This window comes from Desmodus rotundus, chromosome 10 (assembly GCF_022682495.2).
Source record: "Desmodus rotundus isolate HL8 chromosome 10, HLdesRot8A.1, whole genome shotgun sequence".
NCBI lineage: Eukaryota > Metazoa > Chordata > Mammalia > Chiroptera > Phyllostomidae > Desmodus > Desmodus rotundus.
The window spans coordinates 22,536,710-22,550,610 of record NC_071396.1 but is presented as its reverse complement, the minus strand read 5'-3'; the positions used below and the strand labels follow the sequence as shown (position 1 = coordinate 22,550,610).

At 57.2% G+C, this 13,901-nt stretch overlaps 1 protein-coding gene across 1 annotated transcript in view; it reads right to left on the bottom strand.

The window, feature by feature from the left end:
• C10H1orf198 (chromosome 10 C1orf198 homolog) overlaps positions 1 to 13,901 on the bottom strand; it is a 28,467-nt gene that overhangs the window by 2,722 nt on the left and 11,844 nt on the right. The window contains exons 2-3 of the mRNA XM_024561850.3: positions 13,222 to 13,272; positions 1,676 to 2,218 (exon numbers count right to left, since the gene is read on the bottom strand). Coding sequence (XP_024417618.2) covers positions 1,676 to 2,218; positions 13,222 to 13,272 — 594 coding nt within the window. The remainder of the gene's footprint in view (positions 1 to 1,675; positions 2,219 to 13,221; positions 13,273 to 13,901) is intronic.

Genomic DNA, 13,901 nt, shown 5'->3' with positions numbered 1-13,901 from the left:
AATCTAAAAACAGCATCTCATTTAACATGACCCAAATGAAACAGACCGCTTCTGTCTCAGAAGCTCCCTGACCTCAATTTGCCTCGGTGCCTGGAACCAGAAAATTAAATAAAATTCAATGCAAGCTACTGTCCCCAGACATGTCTGTGAGCAGCTTCTAGGCCTACCTATGGAGAAAAGGAGGAAAGTGTATCTTTTCTCTTCCTGGAAGACAGGCATGTTTAAATTTAGTCATCGTGGAATAAGAGAACACGGTACACATGTAGTCTTTCTAATGTAACACGCACAGTCACACAACTTGCAAAGTTGAGGGAATAAAAAAATATGGGGAGAGGTTGTAAAGCTTCTTTCAGATCGTGTGGAAGGTCCTGGAGTGTTTTCCCCAACCCAGGGACATTTTTCAGGTCAAGGATCTCCCGCGTGAATGACATGGGTGAGCTCGAGCTGTCTCAAGCTGCTGTGGTATTCAGACACATCCCAACGGTCTCCCGCCATCCCTGTGACTAAGGTGCCCCTTTCTTCCGGACCAGCACAGCAGATACCCCGAGTGGCCAGGAGCCTTCCTGGGCAAGGACACTTTGACAACCCACCCTCCACGCAGCTGGCAAATGCAAAGTGCGTCTGTGACAGCAATGGGCCACGCAACTTCCCTGGTAGCCTGGCTCCAGCCCAGTTCTGCTGCATCCGCATTGGAGAGTGAGCGAGCCAAAGTGGAAAAAACTAAGGAGTTCCATCAAATTTTCCTCTTTCTGGTTGCCTAGCAGTTTCTTCAATGCGGGAGCATCTCACTCTGGGCTTTGCGCTCAGAGAGCTGTTCTTTCAGAGGATTTCAGACGCCTGACTCCCCACGCCCCGAACACGGCCCTGCAGCTCTTACAATGGAGACTCTCAGCCATGCTAAGCGAGCACTTCCTCTGGAGGAAGAGCCCACTGCAGAGGACCAGAGAAAGATGCCCAGTCAGGGAGAGAGGCAAGCTGAGCCGTCTGAGAAGGAGCTGAGGGCAGGAAGACTAGAGACCCAGAGAGTAGATGGGCAGGGCCAGAGGCAGGAGAGGGAGGGGCCCACAGCCCTGGCTGAAGACCCTGGGTACACCCAAACCCATCAGCTGGAGAGTGGACTTGCAGCTGATGGAAGGTGGGCGGGGCACCTACCACAGGGCCCCTTCTTCGGGGGGACACTGACAGTCAGCCTTCTGCTGAGGGAGGCGTGGAAGCACCTTTAACTCCATTTGGGACACACCCGGAGGATGCTCAGAGCCAAACCACGAAACACCCACCAATGAAAACTGGGCAAGGGACTTGAAGAGACGTTTCTTCAAAGAAGACACCAAATGGTCCGTGAGTGACAGGAAAAGACACTGGACATCACAAGGCATCAGAGGCATGCCAATCAAACCCACGGTTAGACAGATGGCATCAGGGTGGCTGTTGTCCAAACAGAAGCTAACAAGCACCGGTGAGGATGTGGAGAACCAGACCTCTCGCTCTCCGGAACGTAAAACGGTGCGGAACGACCCTACGACCCTACGACCCGACGACCTGTCAACTCCTCCTCTGGGGACACACCCCACAGGACTGAAGCAGGACCTCGAACAGCCATGTTCACAGCAAAGTGATTCACAAGAGCCAAGAGGAGGAAACACCCGTGTCCCACCTGGAGGAAGGGGCCACCCACCTGTGCAGGTACGGGTTCTGAGAACAGCTCATCCTCCACGTCGTCCCTGTCCCCAGGGCCGGCCACGGGGGAGGGCTGCTTGCCCACAGGCTTGGAGGGGGCCACATCCTCCACCATGCTGGCCTGGATGGGCTGTGGCCCCTCACACTCGACACCGGCACTGGGAACGACTCTCGGCTCCGGGCGCAGGTGGCCGGGCCTCTCCGCCTTGGCCTCCTTGTCCTTCGGGGCAGGGTCCTGCCTGTAACAGGCCGGCAGGACCTTTTCACCTTTTTCCATGGACTTGATCTGGCTGGGCGTCAGCGACTGGAACTCGGCCTCGGGACCCTCCCCGCGGGACCGCTCCGCATTGATCTTCCAGAAGGACGCTTCCTCTTCCTTCCGGGCCGGACCCAGGGCATCCAGGCTGGAGGACTTGCTGCCCTGGGGGGGCCGGAGGACCTGCGAGCCCTGAGCGGCCTTGGATGGCTGCCTGGGCTCGCCGGCGGGGCAGCTGCTCGGCTCCTGGATGGATAAGGCAGAGACGCTGAACTCCATCTGACTCTGCACCGGGCACAGGGAGGAGAGAACAGAAAGGAACCTTCAGAACCAACTGGGACAGGTGCACCTGCTCACACAGCCCACCCCCACCACCAGCAGCAATAATGGTGCTTTGTGGCCCAGTTTCTGGAACTTTCTTGCTCTGATGCCAAAGCCTCATCACAGCCCACACTACAAAGAGCTCATAGGCTCCCGACTCCTACTGCCTATTAGGGCCTCTCTGCTTTGGGAGGAGAGCACCCACCGGCCTTCTCAGGACCAATTCCAGGGCCTTCCTGAGGAGCTGCTGGTGGGCAACCGCCCTCCCTGGGAAGCTGACGAGGGTCAAAACCCAGCCCCCGCTCCAGCCTCTTCTCTCTGGGACCTGCATCAGCAAGCAGGAGTTAAAAGAAACCAACAGAGCCAGACCCTGCCTTCCCAGTCCAAAGCAAGCAGGTCCAGGACAGGCCTGAGCGCGCTGCAGAGACCCAACCTCCCCTCCCGCCCCTCACACCTGCTCTGAACTGAATCGTGTTCCTCCAAGTCACACACTGAAGCCCTAACCCCCAAAGTGAGGGAGTTAGGAGGTAGGGCCTGTAGGAGGGGATTAGGCTTAGAGGAAGCGAGGAGGGTGGGGCCCCCGCGATGGGATTAGCATCCTTGTAGGAAAAAACTTGAGAGATTTCTTTCCACCGTGAAAGGGCACAGCAAGAAGGCAGCTGCCTGCAAACCCGGAAGAGGGCCCTCACCAGGACCCAACCACACTGGCACCCTGAGCTCAGCCTGCAGCCCCCAGAACTGCTAGAAATGAAGGCCTGCAGTTCAAGCCGCCCTGCCTGTGGCATTTGTCACAGCAGCCCGAGCCAACCAGGGTGGCACATCACTCCAGAGGTCTCCTCCTGAGACGGTCCCACCAGCTCGGCTCTGCGGGGCTCACCCTGTTGCTGGTCCTGTAAGCCAGGATGCCGCTCCCCACCTGAGACTGTAGACCCCGGAGGGCTGCCGGGGCACCCGGCACGCCCACACCCCACATCTGAGAGCCCCAGAAATGCTTTCCGCAACCCGATGCTGCTCGATCTCTAAAAATGATAGCGCTGAGCTGTTCTGACCAACACATCGTTACATGGAAACCTAAACCTTCCTTAGATCCGAACCCGCAGGAGGACGCCAACTCCCGCGCTCTGCAGAACAAGCGATCCGCCGTCTCGGTCCCTCCTAAAATCAGTCTTGATAATGCCTCTCTTCCTCATCACTTCGGCTCCCCCTCTTCTACATTTTTTTAAATAAAAATAATTACACTACAATATAGAAACTTTGGGAATTAGAAAAAAGAAGAAAATTATCACTGATAACCCTAACCTCTCCCCATAATCATTCTTCCTTTTCGGATTTTTGTGTAATCTTTCATGTACGTATTTTACGAGGCTGCCATTCTATTATGCCTATAATTGGGGGCATTGCTTTCTCACTTCATGGAAGCGTCATCCATGGTGCCACATGGTCTTTACGATTGTCATAGGTGCAAGAGGTTTCAGAGAGTAACTGCCCCACTGCCTACTTAGCCACTCCCTGAGCACCAGACAACTCTCTGCTTCTCATCTGCTGCCGTGATTAAGGTCGCCATGAATGTCTGCACGCACATAGCCCTGCCCCGTTTGGAGTTCATCTCTTCAGATGGACCTGTGGAAGCAGAACATCCGCACGCGAAAGGGTTTTTTAAATGGTTCTAGATGCAGACAAAGCACCCTCTTTGTTTCCCAGGACCTGCCCCCTTTCCCGGTGCCAGCAGCTCCTCACCAGAACAGCATCGCCGGCCACGCTCCCTCGTCACCACCGACTGTAATAACTTGAAACTGTGTTACCTTATATACGAAACGTGGTCCTTTATTACTTTAGTGCATATTCCTTAATACATGGCGGACGCAGGTCTTTTCGTTTCTACAAACAGCCCTCTCCCCAACGGGCACGGACACTAAGAAAAGGATGAAAACATTGCTTTTCCTGCAGAAACTGCAGGCCCTGGACCTGGACCGCCACCCATTCTCTCAGTCTGAGACTTCCAAAAGCCCGATTCTGACGGCCAGAGGTCAAGGCCCAGAGAGGACGAGGCCACGAAGAACTCAAGATCAAATCACAAGCACGGGCTGCCTTAAAGTTCAGTGTTCTAAGAAATTAAGACACCAGAGCTCTGGCCCAGCCAGGTGCTGTTCATCGGCACAGGTTACCGAGAGCGAACAATGCAGCGGGCGCCCTGTGTCAGTGGTGGGTTTTGCTTTCTGAATTTTCTTTCTGCAGATGAGAGAATGGAGGTTTGGAGCAAGTCCATTAGTGGTCGTGCAGCTGAGGCTTCAACCTGGGCCAGGCCCGTCCAAGGCGTGAAGCCGTGCTGGGCACCTCGGCCCCGATCAAGAGCCAGGGACCAGCAGGGACGCCGCCCACAGGAACGGCAGAGCGCCTTGCACCTAGTGGGGTTTCTGCACAACTATGGCAAGGACCTGACTCGATTTTTAAAGGTCTGTGTCTGGGTAAACCACGTGCCCTCGGCACATTTCCAAATTCCACAACAGAATAGATGCCGTTGAGCACAGACATGACGGTTTCTTTAAATAAGCAAATTAAAAATAGCTCGGAAGTGGGGACCGAGACTCCAGAATGGAGCTGACTTTGATCTGGAAATTGTAGTGTCAGACAGCTCTTAGCAGTGAGCCTTCTGTCGAGCCCCGGGCTTTTTTAGGATCAGCAATTTCTCCGGTGGGGGTGGGAGTGGAGCTCTGCCTAGGGGCCTCTGGAAAACTAGGCCGGACATTTGCCTACAAGGAGGGCAGCCACGGGATGAGCCAGGGAGGCTACGGGAGAGGGCAGGCGGTCACAGTGCCTCCGAGACTGCTCCAGGCACGTCGAAAGGGCACGGGGGCAGCGCTGAGCTCGACGTGACATTCTCAAGCAGCAGGACAGAGGCTGTTCCCATGGCTCCTCGGACAAGCAGCCACGGGCATGTCACAACTCCTCAAAGGAGGGTGTCGCCTGGTTAGAAGAGAGGGCTCTGCTGACAGAATGGGTCACCTGGCTTGGAGGCTTTAGGGCAAAAATGAGGAAAACAAGAACTTACAGAAGAAGAAGAAAACCATCCCAGCATATTTGATTCTCAGTCGTTCCCCTGAGCATACGTTGTTTTGTATTTTGCAAATAAGACTACAATCTCCTGGCTCTGGCTGGTGTGGCACAGTGCATTGAGCACTGGCCTACGAACCAGAAGGTCGCTGGTTCAATTCCCAGTCAGGGCACATGCCTGGGTTGAGGGCCAGGTCCCCAGTTAGGGGCGTGCGAAAGGCAACCAATCAATACTTGCTCACATATTGATGTTTCTCTTCCTATTTCTCCCTCCCTTCTTGTCTAAAAAGTAAACTAAATAAAAAAGACTACAATCTCCTTTAAAAAGTCTCCTCCCCACTGCTCACCCTGGACGAAAAGGGTTTGTTATTTGTATCTGAAGTACACTCCGTTGGGAAGGGGTCGGCAGGAACGGGGAGAAGGGTCTGTTTTCCTGTGTCGACCCCGTCCTCCTCGGGGCCAGGTCTCCGGCACAAGCAGACTGGGCCGCATCCAGGGGAGCTGCCCATCCACCCTGGGACGGTGGCCCCGGGATCCCAGTCTGTAAAGGTGCCCACGCACAGCAGCAGGGCAAAGCAGAAAGTCCCAAACCCATCTGCAACCCCACGCAGTCACACCTGCAAGTCATAAGGAAGGGGCACCTTTTCCTTGGACAGCCTTTGCCATTTCATTTTTAAAAACTGATTTTAGACAGAGAGGAAGGGAGAAAGAGGTACTTGCTGTTTTTATGCTGATTCTTGCACATGTCCTAACCAGGGATCGAACCTGCAACCTTGGTGTATTGGGATGATGTGCTAACCCACTGAGCCACCTGGCCAGGTCAGCCTTTGCTGTTTCAGAGGAGGCTTGATTGCTTCTCACTTTGGTGATTCAACCTCACCAGGGCTTTCCTCTCTGGTGGCCACTCACTGGCCCTTCTCTCCCAGACCAGGGCTTATCCTGGACGGCCTCTGCTAGCGGAGCTTTCTCCCTGGAGATCCCCCCCAGTTCCTCCTGGGGCCCCAGACCCCCGAAACCCCAACCAAGATGCTTCCAGGCACCACTCATTCTTTCCCTTCCCTCTAACACGCCCCTCCTCAGTGAATGGCAAACCCACTCCCAGCTACTCGACCCTGAACTTGGGCTTTTTTCTTTAGTAAGAAAGGGAATAACAATCACCCTTACCTCACTGGACTCTTGTGAGATCACATGAGTGGGCGCCCCTTGGGGTTTTAGAACAGGGCCCGGCACGTGCTAAGTGCTTCGTGAACGCACAAGACTTTGCTCTTCTGGCTCTTCATGGTCTGAGGTGGGCAAAAGCCCACCTCCATGACCCACAGCTACGAGGGCTCCTTGCACGCCTTCTCTGGTCACCGGGCAGGGCACGTGGTGACTGCTGCCCATAACTGGGACAGGCGGGCAACATCCTTGCCCGCATGGCAAGCTGGGTCCAATGCTACCCTGGAGTCCCCCTCTACGGGTGCCCAGGGGCGGGCCATGGAGTCTGGGCTGGGAAGTCCCCCACAGGTACTGTGGTCAAGCCACTGTCCTGCCCAGGCTCCCGCAGAGCCTGTGGGCGGGCCTGGGACCGACAGGCACTGTGACCTCCTCGGGTTCTACCACACCTTTGAACACCACGCCACGCCGCAGGTTCTGAGATGGGGCCGTTCTGACACAGGGACAGGTCAGCGAACAGGAGAGGGACAACCCTGCCTCAAGGTGGTGACCAGCTGGTGGAGAAAGAGCTCTTAGGAGAGGAAGCGATGCCAGCCCTGCCCCAGAGTGCAGGGCCTCACTGAACCGGAACACTGCGTGTGAGCACCGATGGGTTGACACTGTCACCTGCCTTGCCAGGGACGGGTGGGGACTGGGTGCGGGTTTCAGGTGGTCTTAGAGCCTTGAGACAGGAGAGGAGGAGTAAACACGAAGCCCTCTCCCCTGCAGCACTGCCGGCGGCCCCCCCTCCCCCGCAATGTCCCCAATGCCAGCTAAAAAGCCCGGGGAGAGTGTGCGGGGGGCGGGGGGAGTCGGTCCAGCCACCCCAGGACTGGGCGTCGGTCACCCCATGTGGGGAACTGGGGCTCAGCTGGCCACGTCCGTCCTAAAAACAGAAAGACCACAGCTGAGCCCCGAATCTATTTTTACGTCCCCCTCACTGGAGAGGAATGTGTAAAATCTCAGTGAAGGGGGGGCACACGCCGCCAAAAGTAACTGTCTGGCTTGGCCGCCTCCGGCAGAAGTAAAGCGCGCAGCGCAGGCTGCAGAACCGCTGCCAGGAGGGGCACTGGTTTTCTGGAGCAAATCCTAACAAATTCACAAACACCTACTCTGTCCACGGAAGGAAAAGGATGTGTGAAACAGCCCCCACCCCGTGGTTATGAGGTTAAGGGAGAAATGATAGCCTCTGCCCTCTGGGGGCTTGTCACCTAATGTCACGTTCCCATCCACCCCAGCCCTCCCCAGAGGCGGTACGGAGGAGGGGAAGTCCCCGGTGCCGCCACACAGGGTCCCGGGCTCGGATGTCCGCTCCACTCTGCGCCTCAATGTCATTGTCTGTAAAACGGGTGCTTGTGAGGGCTGAACCAGGAAGCACCCCGGGGACGCCCAGCACAGACAGGCATGAGGCGAGCCGCGCGGCCGCTGTCATGCTTGCAGAATCCCAGGAACCGGGGTGTATTTGCGGGGTGGACCTGCAGACCCGTCGGGGTAGACGGAAGCTCCGAGGCCAGACAGGGCAGGGCCACCGAGGTGGGTGGGGCACCTGACTGCTGTGCAGAGATGGGGGTCTCGCTGAAGAGGGCCTGGGGGACCTTGAGCAGTGCAGGAGCTGAGCTGTGACGGGGGGACAGTGCGGCCCCATGTGACGGTGCCTCAGAAACGTCCGGCTGGCAGTGAGGAGGGGCAGCTGAGTGGAGCTGGGAACCAAGGGCATCTTCTGTGTACAGGGCGTCCCAGCAGAATGCCCTCCCCCCGTGGGCAGAAGACACCTGGGAGCCACAGACAGACCCGGTGTCAGTCTCTCCTGGTCCATGCAGCCTGCTGGTCCCCGCCTTCCTTGATTCCGGGTGCCCTGGTCCATGGCAGGACAGCGGCCCTGGTCTCAGCAGTGAAAGAGTTCGACATGTGAGCAATTCCGGGAGCTCCTGTGCTCCCTTCTCTTCCCCAGGAAGGGGCTGGAGTGCTGCCCCACTGGGGACGGTCTGTACTGGCCCTCAGAGAGCTCTGGATGCCACAGAAACCAAAGAACTGATGCCCACGAAGCCCCCTTACTGACCCCAAGTAGGTAGCTGACCATGAGGTGAAGGACAGGGGGAGACAGAAAGGAGAAGTCCAGACAACTCGGGGGAGGAAAGTCCGGGTGGGGTGGGGGTCTGGGGTCCTCTGCAGACATTCCTTGAAACTCCCAGCCCAGAGCGACGGGCAACGCCAGGAATCCGCTCCCTGCCTCCCCTCCCCGGAGCATTCCAAGGGCTGGGTTTTTTCCTCTTGAAATACCAGTAGCATGAGAGAGGAATCCAGTGTGGAGTCCCAGGGGCACCCTCCCCCTAGCCTGCCGGCCAAGCTAACAGATGAGCGGGTGGGAAGAGGCCTAGGACGACCCCCGCCCCTGCCCCAGCTGGGACTAGCAGCGCTCCCTCTGAGCCCCCTTCTGTGACGAAGAGGTCAGAGCAACAGAGGCATCGGCTGGATCACCAAGGGGGAGGGAGGGGCCCAGGCAGGGAGGACAGGCTGGAAGGCGGAAAGGGATTCCAAGGAGCGGGTGTCAGGCTGAGGCTGCGGTGTGCCTGCTCGCCAGCAAGGGCCCTGACAAGAGCTGTGCTCCACTGGGCAGTGACCCCGGTCCCCAGTGCTGGGCGGTGACCCCATTCCCCAACACTGGGCAGTGACCCCAGTGCCCAACACTGGGCAGTGACCCCGGTCCCCAGCACTGGGCAGCAACCTCGGTCCCCACAGCACTGGGAGGCAACCCCGGTCCCTGGTGCTGGGCGGTGACCCTGGTCCCCACAGCACTGGGCAGCCACCCCAGTGCCCAACACTGGGCGGCGACCCTGGTCCCCACAGCACTTGGTCACGACCCAGCGCTGCAGCAGCCCGTGCTCCGCGTGGGGAACCATGCGCCGAGGCACTGGCTTAAAGGAAGGAGCCCATGCAGAGGTTCAGCCATTGGGTCAGAGACCCCGAACCCCCGGGGTTCTCAGCTCTGCCTCACACGGCCGTGACCTTGGGACAGGTTCCCCCGGCCTCGGTTCTCTGACCGTCAGGGGCTGAGAGCCAGAGCTGAGCAAGAGCTGGGCACTAAGCTGCTGCTCACAGAGTCTGCTGGATGGAAGAGCTGGCGGGAGGCTGGGATCACACCTCCCAACGTGGCCATAAACGTGTCCAGTGAGGGGGGGGGGGGCATGGCTGAGGGGTGGCGGGGCGTCTAAAGCCTTCCTCCCACGTGAGCTCGGCCACCTCTGGAAGCTCTCCTCCCCGGGGCAGTGTTTTGAGCGCAGAAGGCTTTGCTCTGGCCTCAGCCTTAAGCACAATGGCTGACACAGTGGAGGAAGAACAAATGACCACTGAGTTTTTCCACCAGTGGGTGATGTCATAGAGACAGACAGTAGAACGGGTGGGTGCCAGCGGCTGGGGGAGGGGAACGGAGGGAGTTAGGGTTTGATGGGACAGAGCTTCAGTTTGGGAAGCTGAAGGGAATGCTCTGGCTGGATGGCGGGGATGGCTGTCCAACGTCGTGAATGTCCTGAAAGCCGCCGCTGAGCTGTACACTGACAAAGGCCGAGATGGTACATTTATGCTATGAGCATCTCGCCCCAGATGAAAACTGAAATTTAAAAGAGAAACCAGTGGACGATGGGGAAACGGTGGAAGGAAGCAGCCGGTGTCACAGCTGCCAGGCTAGAGAACCACAGATTGAAAACTGCGGCAAATTCTCGGTGACTCTCCACCAGGAGCTGTGCTCTGTTCCCCTCACCCTGGATCCGGGTGGGGCTGTCCCTCGGTTGGACCAGCAGAAGGCGGCGGAGGTGACACAGTGTGGCTAGCATGCCTGAGCGTCGAGGGGCCCAATGAGCTGTTCCTCCACCACACCCGGGGCCCAGCTGACAGCCCGGCCCACGGATACACAGAAATGAGGCTTTCTCAGCACCCCTCAGGCTGTCAGATGACACAGGAGCCCGGCAGGGAAGGCCAGCAGAAGACCTCTGAGACCGCCGAGCCCCGCCCACCACCCAGACGGCTGACTCTGCAGAATCCCAAAGCCTGGGGCAGAATGTTTTGTCAACAGATCACTGAGGAATCTGCTCCGGGAGAGCAAGCCACAGGCTCCAGTCTCCAGTCTCCATCCTGCACTCGGGGTTCAGGCCACCTCCTGTCTGCAGCCCTCCAAAGGCGTTCTGATCAGTCTCTAAGTCCTAAGGCGGAGTGACAAAGTCCAGGACGCAGGGGACAGGGTGCTCCAGGCCTGAGGCTGGGAGGGGTGGGTGGGGGACTTTATAGAACTCAATGTTGACTCATGAGGACAGAGGTGGGGACAGCTCCTCCACTCTCTGCAATGCCGCCCATAAGGCACTAACCCTAAACAATACAAATCTGACCTCGAGAGGTCAAACCAGAAGTCGAGAACACACAGTGAGCCCCCCATCGGTGAAATAAGCTGCTTCTCATTGAAGGGGAACAGGAAGTGGAACAGACAGAGCACTCTGACCCACAAAGGCTGGCTTTTTGCTACAAGGACACAAGTGAAAATGGGCCACACACTAACTTGATTTTATAGAGCCTTCTCAACTCCCCAGGTTCCCAAGGGACCCACTGGTGTCTGTGGACCATGTCCGCCAGCACAACCATGACCCACGCCAGCCCACATTAGCTTCCTGTTCTCCAGGCCTCGTCCAGGCACCTGTCCCCGACGTGGGCCCCGGAGCTGAGCCCTGCCCTGCCCTGCCCTGCCCTTGTCCTGGAATGTCATCTGCTCAGGTGAATTAACAATGAGGAAATGGGCCGCTCCACCAAGAGCTGATTTGGGAACACTGAACAAGTAAATTCTTGACAGAGCGGATATTCCTGTGGGGCCCAGGATGGACTCGGGTCTGAGGACGCCTTCGGTACAAATTTTGACTTCTCAGTGTCTCCGTTGCTGCGGTACCAGCAGAGGAGGGCCCGCCCAGTCCGGAAAATCTGTGCCGCTTCCCAGGCCACCACACCCGGGCTGTTGCTCCCACGGCTGAGTGCCGTTTGCCTGCTGCCCCTGGATCTCACCTACAGGACTTGTGCTTCTCAGTCACCTGTTTGGGGAGCCCACATACATACACAAGGAAATTGAGTTCCCTGGCTGAACGCCAGTGGGGTCGCCTACAGCTTCCTTTACGTGGCACCCGACATGGTTTTACTGTTGGATTTAGGAGCTGTGGGCATTCCAGCCTGCTCCCGGACACCCTACCCTTGGCTGCCCCTTCCAGCAGTGTCCAGGTCCCGAGGGGGACTGCAGCTTCCAGCCGCAGCCTTGCCCCTCAGCCTGCTCTCTGCACAGACCCAGGGTTTGGACCTGCGGTGGAAACAGTAACAACATGAGCAGGAGGCAGACGACTGCACTTTGTTTCTGAGACGTTTGGGAGCCAATGCAGTGGTCCACCCAAGGCAGAGGCATCTGTAATCACGGAGGGGACACTGCGTGGTCCCAAACCACGCCTCCATCCAACGTGAGGACCGCCTCTGCTCTCACGCGCCTCCACAGCCTTCAGTCGGGGCGGTCAGTGGTCATTCGTTAGGATTTATGATACTTAGCTGATTCTTGTAATACAGACTCTAACTTCACGCAATCACGCCAGCTGTCCTTACCCAGCTGAACCCTTGTCTGATATTTCATTTGAAGACTCCCATGGGCGAGCCTCTTATAGACCCCCTTGTTGCTTCGCCCCACTCTGACCCACCCCCACCCTCCTCAAACACGCCCTGGGGACCCATTTCTACTGAGGCGAGCAATTGTGGGAACACGAGAAAGACCAAGAGCCAACCCCTGCCAGTGACGCGCTCGAGAACCCTATCTGACCTCAAGTCTAAGCCTCGTTACCCCCATTATGGAAAGAACCCTCAGACACGCAGCACTGAACGTTCCAGAATGCAGAGCATCCTGGGCCTTTTCCTCCTCCTCGGTGGGTGAGCGACACCTGCCTTCTGGTCACTCCACTGCTTATTAACACACTTCCATGGGGCAACTAGGGAGGACGTGGGAACACATTAAAAGCGGTTAAGCCTGATACTCTTAAGCAACTCTGGCAGCGATAATAATAAATAATCAGTAATGACTGCCTGGGAGACCAGTCAGAGTTCGTGACCCAAGTCGGGCTTCATTAGCGCGCTCTCTCTCTCTCTCTCTCTCTCTCTCTCTCTCACACACACACACACACATACACACACACACACACACACACTGCAGGCAGTACACAGCACATCTCTCTCTTCTCTCTCACTGTGAGGGCTCCTGCGCCTTAGCCCTGACTCTTCCAGGCAATTCCGGATACACAGTCTTGTCTCTGCCACTGTCTCTCTTGTCCCCATGCCTACCCAACGTCCGGTCTCTCCTGCCCGTCTGATTTCATTTAAATATCAGCAGCTGTTACCCTCTCCCATTCTCCCCACCCAATTTTTTTTTAAAGCTCCGCTGGTAGCTGTGCCTTATGGAGCGCCCGCACCAGGGCGCTGACTGCTGAGTGCTGGTGGACCAGGCAGGGGCGGAAGATGGCCCGTGAGGAGCCTGCTTCCCAGAAAGGCCACCCCAGGCCTCCCGCACCAGTCTGCTAACTCATCGCCAGCCGCTCCTGCCTCCTCTCCGGCCCCACCAGCAGTGGGGCAGCTGCCTTCTGAGTCCAAAGGCTGAAAGAAAAATACACGATGCAATTCTTTTTAAACGAACAAGCAAATCTAAATTTAACCCAACTTACCCTTGTCTCCCAGGAGAAAGGGGCAGAGTGCTCATCTTGCCAAGTTATGTCCTGAAACGAAAATTCAAGAAGAAATCTGAAATCCAAACCCAAACACCCCGCGCAAACATCCCCCACAGCCACAGGGGAACCAAAATTTAAGAGTAACCCCAATGCCTGGCTGGAAACAAGCTGTTTTGATGCTCTGCATAGAATGTGCTGACCTTCCCAGTCTGGCCGCAACCGACCTCTCTGGCTGGGGCTGCCCGGCACGCTCCTCCCGGCTGGACAGACAGCGAGGAGCCCCTGGGAGGCCCCAGGCCGGATTCAATGATGGGGATGCTGGGTAGAAAGGGGAGGGGGCTTTCGGGCTCAGGGCTCAGCCCTACAGTGATGAGCCAAGTGGCCAGGGGAAGGTGATTAGCCTTTTGAGCCCCGGTTTCCTCATCTGTCAAAGGAGAAACATTCTTCCCTCAGAGTTTAGGAGACACATGTCTGTGGGGGAAGAAGTGGAAGGGGGAGAAGGGCAAGGGAATGGCGTGGGCTGCTCCCCAGAGAGAAAACACATGAGTGCTGGATCCTCTGTGTTGAGGTTTTCCTCTCTGGCAGGTGGGAACCCTAGGGGAGGTCTCAGCAGAGTACTCCTCAGTTCTCCAGGTGTGGCCCGGGGAGGTCAAGGTCTCCACCGATGGGTCAGTGCC